This window comes from Gossypium arboreum, chromosome 12 (genome assembly GCF_025698485.1).
Source record: "Gossypium arboreum isolate Shixiya-1 chromosome 12, ASM2569848v2, whole genome shotgun sequence".
Classification (NCBI taxonomy): domain Eukaryota; kingdom Viridiplantae; phylum Streptophyta; class Magnoliopsida; order Malvales; family Malvaceae; genus Gossypium; species Gossypium arboreum.
Window position 1 is genome coordinate 7,785,347 of NC_069081.1, and position 8,028 is coordinate 7,793,374.

Consider the following 8,028-nt stretch of genomic DNA (forward strand, 5'->3'; position numbering starts at 1 on the left):
TTCAACAGGATTATTCTGGCACCTTTTCTAACTGCAATCTTTTGTGTATTTGAAGAGATCCTCATGATTGTATTGACTTTAATGAAATCTGATGTCTATAATCATACTTTATATCCAGCCTTATTTTGATTTTTAATATATTTATGCACTTTTTCTCATAAAAAAAAGATTGTTTAAAAGTAGTTGAATCTGCTTTCATAGACTTCTAAACTAGCATGGGATTGTCAATGGATGTACTTTAGGCCTAAAACACGATCGTTCCCTCATTTTGATAAAATGGAGCTATTATTTCAAAATGCAAGAATTTTAGGATTCTAGTTTAACACATATCAGATAAAGACAAAAACCTAATATTCCAAAATTGTCAATTTTATCTGCCTAGGAATCTAATTCCAAGGCCCAATGCGATGCTTATCAGTTAGCCTAAGAAGCATCCTCCTTATGCCACCACTACCCCGAAAGTAAGAATGAGATTAGGGTTTAAATTTGCCTCAAAATCAAACACTTTCTTCACTCATTCCTCGCTACCACCCGCATTTCCTTCTTCCCTTCCCTACTTCCCTTCACTTTCCAAAAATTTCACTTTCTCAGGTCCCCTCTTTGCTCTCTTTTATTAACTTTTTTTTTTTAATGAAAATTGGTAACTTCTCTTTTTTCATTCATTTGTGGATATGGGTATGCTGAAATTTGTTTGCTTTGACTCTCTCCAGGGAAAAAGAAGTTATCTTTGTGGGTGCAAAGGGTCGGATTTAAGACTGAGACTCAGTTAAGTGATAAAATGGAGTCAGGGAACCCAACTGAACAACTTATCAGGAATCTTTATCCTCCTATTGAGCCTTATAGCACAGGTTTTCTCAAGGTTTCTGATGTTCACACAATCTACTGGGAGCAGTCAGGAAACCCTGATGGCCATGTCAGTACCCATTCCCTGTCTCAATCATTTAGGATGGAATGGGGATTTTCTATTTTTGGTATCTTGTTTTTGTTATCTGTTCTGTTCATATTTTGCAGCCAGTCGTGTTTCTTCATGGGGGACCTGGAGGAGGAACATCACCAAGTAACCGAAGGTTCTTTGATCCTGAATTTTATAGGATCATTTTATTTGATCAGGTAACTCTTTGTTCCTTCATGTTCAAATCTCTAAAAAAGTTTCATATTTTAACCACTAATAAGATATGAGTTCTGCTTCAGCGTGGTGCTGGAAAGAGTACACCCCATGCTTGCTTGGAAAATAACACCACTTGGGATCTTATTGATGACATTGAAAAGCTAAGAGAACACTTGAAAATTCCAGAATGGCAGGTGCTAATATCTTGTTTTTAGTTGCTTAACCAATGTCAGGTTTATTGGCAGTTATAGGCAAGTTAAGTACATTGTTTTTCTGCTTTCTGCTTATTCAGGTCTTTGGTGGCTCTTGGGGAAGTACACTTGCTCTTGCTTACAGTGAATCACATCCTGACAAGGTGCATCATTTTGCTGGTTGAAGCTCCTCATACATACAATCAGGTCATCAGCACTTCCCATAATTCCCCCCTTTGAGTTTGAATTGATGGTGTCTCTCGTTTATTTTTAAGGTTACTGGCTTGGTCCTAAGAGGGATATTCCTTTTGCGGAAGAAAGAGATCGATTGGTTTTATGAAGGTGGTGCTGCTGCTATTTATCCTGATGGTATGTGTTCCATACTTCCGTTCTATATGTTAAAAATAGTTGTTCTAATGCTGTAAGTTAAGTTCTTATTTTTCCCATTATATTTTGATTTCAAGATGCATGAAAAGATGTTTGATTTGTAACATTTTAGTGGGTTTACTTATGAATGCTGATCAAGATGTGCAAACATTTCTTCAAAATATGCAGCTTGGGAACCGTTTAGAGATCTTATTCCAGAAAAGGAGAGGGAGAGTTTTGTTACTGCTTACCACAGGAGACTGAATTCTGAGGATTTGGAAATACAAGTAAGAGGAATCATCTGGTTTTGGATACACTGCTTTCCTTCCTCTACCCTTCTTGTTTATTGAACCTACGACTTGTGAGCTTGCGGTGGTTTTTTTTTTTTCTATTATATGTAAAAAATGGTTAAATGTTTTTTCTGTTAACTCTCTGGTTAACTTCTTAGTATGCAGCTGCTAGGGCATGGACCAAATGGGAAATGATGACTGCCCATCTTCTACCAAATGATGAAAACATCAAGAGAGGGGATGATGATTATTTTTCACTGGTGAGTTTTATGCCCGAGAAGACCTACGGTTCAACATAGAGCTGGAAATTATAGAATAGTCTAAACAAGATGCTGAAGTTTTACTGCAAATTTGATAAATTTGTCTCTTCGTTGTTTGTGTCTAGGCTTTTGCAAGGATTGAGAACCACTACTTTGTGAATAAAGGGTTCTTTCCTTCTGATTCGTTCTTGTTAGACAATGTTGACAAAATAAGGCATATTAACACTACGATTGTACAGGTATGTAAACGTTTACCTCCCAGACAATGCAGGCCACCTTTCTGCTTCTTCATAAGACATTTTAACATAAAGAGTCTTACAAATATATTGCATTCTAAAAGTTTATGAACATGTGTAATCTGGTACCCCTTGAACCATTTTGAACAGGGAAGATATGATGTTTGCTGTCCCATGATGTCTGCTTGGGATCTCCACAAAGCATTTCCAGAGGCGGATTTTAAGGTAAGATCTAAATTATCTGTTGAATATGATGCTGCGGCCTATAATCACATCAGGTTTATCTTGTTCAGTCTGCATTTGCATGCAATCACTCAACCATGGAGACTAATTTACGACTTCTTATAACTGTTTTGCATAATGAAAAAAAAAAAAACACTTTATTATCACAGGTTGTTCCAAATGCGGGGCATTCAGCCAACGAACCAGGAATAGCTGCTGAACTTGTGGCTGCAAACGAGAAGCTGAAAAGCCTTGCCAAGAAGAACAAACCTTGAAATTCGAAAGCTAAGTCTACATGTTGATTTGCCTCATAAACACAAGCAGTTTGATAATCAATTGAAGAGAATTTGGTTTAAACTTAGAATGTTGAATCCATGTGCTTATATAGGTATACATATGCATATATTGAGAAAAATGCAAGACATGAGAGAAATAAACCTGGAAATAAAAAACAAAATCACCTTTTCACAGAGAGTTTGTATTACTGTATATATATTTTCATCATTATCTAAAACTAGGAAAATAAATGTCATGAGTCCTCGTAATGATGATCCGTCTCGTCAAAGATCTCCTCCTGCTCAAGCTCACATATAAGAGTCAAGTGTTGAGAAAATTGATATTAGAAACATGTTAAATAGGGTCAGAGGTACCTGTAAAAGCTCTTCAATCACATCTTGCATTGTTATTATGCCAATAGCCTCTTCTTCTGTGAGCGTTGGGAGTGGATTGTCATTTAGATGGAGGATGTCTGAATCAGTACCTTTTGTCCATTTTTTGCTCCGAGAACCACCTTTAAAAGATCTTCCTGTAGCTGGAAAGCTCTTCCACTTGAGTGAACGTTTACGTCTTAAAACTTTTTCTTTTGGATGTTTGTCGGCATCCATGTCGACTCTCACTTCTGGCAGGGGCCCTGTTTTTAAGCGAACAGATAGAGAGAGATTAGAGCAATAAATACCAAAACGGAAGCCATGTATAAATTAGTTCCTACGCAGCAAAGTCAAGGTATAAGCGGAAGGAAATCTGGAGAGAACTGAATATATCGATTGAGAGGTGGATACTTTCATCACGGTTACTAGTAGGAGATTCATCTGTCCTGTTGCACTGTCTTACAACGACGGCCATGTGGCTATGACCTTTCTGAAATTCATTTAATATATCATATAATGGCAATTCTTCTTGAACCCTGTAACATGCAAAAATAAATATATAGAAGCAACCAATGATTAAAGAGGTAAAGAGTGAATGACACAAATACAGTCAGTCCATTTTTTTTTTTGTTTGAAAGAATTTCATTAATTTACTATAAGATACCTTGGAATCCTTCGTATGGTAACACTTTTCACAGGTACTTCATCTTCAGGGTGAATTGTCAATAAATTATTTACCTTTAAGATTAAAAGAAGTAAAGAAAGAAAAAAAAAAAAACCCAGAAACTTTAAAAGAATAAAAAAGACCCAAGAAATAAGAAAATGAGTGCAAGTACTAATATTCGGAATGGAACCATTAAATATAAGGGAAAACTTATTTAGAAAAGGAGGCTGCATTGGCTATTGGATTTGTTACAAATTCATGCAATTATAGTTAGTTTAGCAATGCTTTGATAAAAAAGTGCTTTCGAGATAAAAGTACTCCTAAACAAGACGTTTTTGAGGGAAAAAAATACTTTTCAAAAGTAGAAAATGCTCCTAAACAAGACGTTTTTGAGGGAAAAAAACATTTTTCAAAAGTAGAAAATGCCCCAAAAGTGCTTGAAAGAAGTGTTTTTCAAAAGCAAAAAATTTTAATTTTTCTCAAATGCGTTTTTTGTTCCAAAAGTGTTTCTTAAAAGTATTACTAAGCTAAGCCTATCAATGTCATAAACTAGAAAGGCCAGCATATCACAGAGCATCATCCAGTTCCAAAATCTCATGCCAAATAGTTAAAGGGAACATTTTGGAGAGAGAAAAGACTAGCTGAAAATAAGTAAAGATAGCGCTCGACAAACTGCGTTGTAGCCAAAGAAAAATGGTTACCAAAATGAGTCCGATGATGTTTGTAGTCTGCTCGTAGTAAACTGGCACTCTGCTATGCCCTTTCTCCAAAACTAAATTCATCAAGTCCCTGTCCATAATGGTAGTTTTCCTAATGAAAAATGAAAACAGATGCAAATGCTATATCTTTCTTTATAATTTACAGAAAGTAAAACCTGTCAAGTTTGGCATTAATATCAACTGCAAACGCTTCAGATAAAGGAGTCATGGCATCTTTAGCTGTTTTGGCACTGAGCTCAAGTGCTCCAGCTATAATTGTCGTTTCATTATGTGTCAATTCTCCACCTTTTCCAGCCTAATTAGAGGTCCATCAAAAGGATCACAAAAGCAGAAAGTTATAATGAAAGAAGCAGATTTCTGAAGTAAGGCATTGTGATTCAAAAAGCAAAAATACTCGAATAAATTTACAGAGGCAGTTTAAGCATATAAAGAAACTAACTACCGTAATAAGCTAGTGGAATGGCAGGTGAAATAAATTATCAAAAACAAACATTGATTCGATAAATGGCGACAGCCAAGTTAATTACGACTTAGTAACTGCATACCATGGTATACACATAGGGGAAAGTAAAAGCTTTTATGCAATATGTCTCAAAATATAAAGAAGCTGTTAAGCATACCTCGTTGCCATGCAAATTTACTAGGGTTTTCAACTCAGCTCTTTGAAAAAGTGCTACATGTCCATGGCCCAGCAGCAAGTCTAACAGCTGAAAATCACAGAAAATAATTGATAAGAGCTATTTGCAGGAACTTACAAGTTTGATTGCTTTTCTCACTGTTAAAAAGGCAAAAATGGTTGAATTCTTATTGTAACATCCATCACCTTACTTATTGGATAGGCAATAGGAAAACAGACCCAAACAAGAACTTGAACAAATGGAGCCACTGTCGCACCAATTGCCAAACCATATCTAGAACAAACAGATTGTGGTATTATCTGCACATACAATTAAATAGCAATTAGAGCATGCATAGAGCTTGCTTCCTTTTTACCGCAGTTACATGTACTTTCATTTTCCAAGAGCAACTCTTAAGCCAGAATGGTTGGAAAACTAAGTGGCAAAAGTTTCTCAACAAAAATTATAGCAGATGTTATCTGAGTATCACACACAAAAGTTAAACATATCACAGAATATCATGTTCAGCGTTTCAACAAGGATTGTTACTTGCGCCAAATTCAAGGGCACTTTCAATTCAAATCATGTAAGGTGGTCTAACCTCACCAAATAGAAGAATCAAGGTCACCGATATCAGGATAGCACCCCAAGCAGTAACCAAGCTATCAAGGAAAATGGGAAGTGCCTGATAAAGGTAACAAAAAAGTTTATAAAATATCAACTAACATTCAGGAATACTAGAAACAGATCACACCATTGAACATATACCTCCATTGCAGCAGCATTGCATAGAAGTAGTGTACAAAGCAACAAATGCTGTTTTCTGACAACAGGCAATATCTTTGCTGTTCCAGCAAGGGAATAAGTTAGCACGGCTAGCATTTGATCTGAATATTTAAGTTCAATATGCGGTATCCATAGCAATTTATGACAATAATTTCATCAACTAAATGTAATCTGTAAGTCTACCCTTCAAACTTCAATGACTTTCGGCATTTCATTTTTTTTCATCCACTTGAATCATAAATTTCAATGAAGAAAAACTGAAAACTTCACATCAATCTCGCTCAAAAAGTAAAATATTCTAACATTTAATTCATGATTCCAGTCCATATGTTCTGGTGAATCAAATCAAAGCAAAGATTACAACTTTTCAAGTACAGATTACGTCATTTATTAATTACCATTGCCAACCCATGGATACATTATCAACTTTTTGATTCTTTAATTTGGTTTCCTTAATTAAAAAAGAAGAAGAAGAGGAAATGAAGAAATTACCAGCATGTCTACGATCGTTGGGAGTACCAGACATAGCAAGAACCTCAAGGTCAACAAGACTCATGGACATAAGGCCCAAAGTAAGACCCGACATCAGACCCGCGAACACCACCAACAATACTATTACCAATATATGAATAAAGAAATCCGTTCCACAACACTTGTACTCCACCGCCATTCAATTTCCCTCCCCCTCCCCAAACAACCTTCCAAATTCAATATTATAAAAAGACCCTTGAGGTTTTGTTAGAGAAACGATGAACAGAGGCCAAAACCCTCCTCCATTGTTAAACCCAAATTTGCAAGAGCTTAATAGTTTTTGGTTTTGCCGGCGAAACCACGTATTTATACGGTTGGAGAGTGACGTGTGGGTAATAGCTTTGTGCTTTTGGACTGGAGCTGGAAGTACGAAACTCTATCTGCGGTGTCTATTTTATACAGTCGTGGGTTTTGACTTTTGAGCTGTTTCTGTTTCCGGCTATCAATATTACTTAATAACATTTTTACTCTTTATTAAATTATTAAAAATAATTGTTTTAATTTTTTTACTAAAACATCTAATGATTTTAATACTCTTAACATTAATGGATATTTTGGTGATATTTAAATTAAAAATGCAATTAGGAGTCCTCAATGATGATCACTCCCATCAATTTAAAGTTTGAGCTACTGATCCGATTCCATGTGGTAGTCTTATCGACAGTTTTCATGATTCTACCACTCAATCTTTAGGATCATACATATGACTTTATCTTGATTTCAACATCAATTTTTATTTCTATTTTAATGTTTGAATCTTAGTATTTGACTTTTAAATTCTTGTACGGTGGATTTATGTATTTGTACTCAATACTTTTGATATTTATATTTTGAATATTTTCTTACTTTTGTTTTCTATTCTTCATAATATAAGTGTCATAAAAGGTAATAGTTTTTTGAATATATATATATATATATATATATATATATAAAAACCCAAAAAAGTATTATTTCGTGACCTCTAGAATTGTCACAAAAAAATGAACAACCTTTCTGTGATGTTTTCAAAGCGTCATAAATACTTTCTCATACAGTTAATACGTGACGGGTTTTTTGTTTTGCAAAAAACATTTGTTCAGTGAGAATAAATACAAAAGTTAAGTGAATAAAAATATAAATTTTAATATATTAAATAATATAAATATTTTAATTCTTTAATATTGTTCACATAAAAGAAGGTTAGATCATCTTTAAATGATTTATTTATATTTTAATAAATTAAGAAAATGAATTTAGGAAAAACATGAGTAAGTGGCTTCTAATATTTGAATATCTTTAACTAAACCATTCTATGGTGAAGTACAATAACAATAGGAAGACAAACACAAATCTTTTTCTAAATGTAATCACAATGATAAAATTGTTCAAACACTAAACGAATTCAAATATGA

General features: G+C 34.5%; 2 protein-coding genes across 2 annotated transcripts; one reads left to right on the plus strand and one right to left on the minus strand.

Moving 5' to 3' along the window:
* The first annotated feature begins 373 nt into the window (after positions 1 to 373).
* LOC108479859 (proline iminopeptidase) lies at positions 374 to 3,037 on the plus strand. The gene is made up of 11 exons (XM_017782683.2): positions 374 to 591; positions 711 to 913; positions 1,012 to 1,110; positions 1,192 to 1,302; positions 1,401 to 1,463; positions 1,575 to 1,668; positions 1,855 to 1,952; positions 2,114 to 2,215; positions 2,341 to 2,454; positions 2,602 to 2,676; positions 2,844 to 3,037. The coding sequence occupies exons 1-11, from the start codon at positions 468 to 470 to the stop codon at positions 2,946 to 2,948; spliced, it is 1,188 nt and encodes a 395-aa protein (XP_017638172.1). The 5' UTR covers positions 374 to 467; the 3' UTR covers positions 2,949 to 3,037.
* LOC108479858 (DUF21 domain-containing protein At2g14520) lies at positions 2,466 to 7,078 on the minus strand. The gene is made up of 11 exons (XM_017782682.2): positions 6,599 to 7,078; positions 6,089 to 6,165; positions 5,922 to 6,005; positions 5,527 to 5,640; positions 5,324 to 5,410; positions 4,859 to 4,998; positions 4,686 to 4,773; positions 3,985 to 4,058; positions 3,732 to 3,856; positions 3,324 to 3,583; positions 2,466 to 3,247 (listed from the first exon to the last, which is right to left on the minus strand). Exons 1-11 carry the CDS (start codon positions 6,774 to 6,776, stop codon positions 3,203 to 3,205), a joined length of 1,272 nt encoding a protein of 423 aa, XP_017638171.1. The 5' UTR covers positions 6,777 to 7,078; the 3' UTR covers positions 2,466 to 3,202.
* Between the last annotated feature and the right edge of the window lie 950 nt (positions 7,079 to 8,028).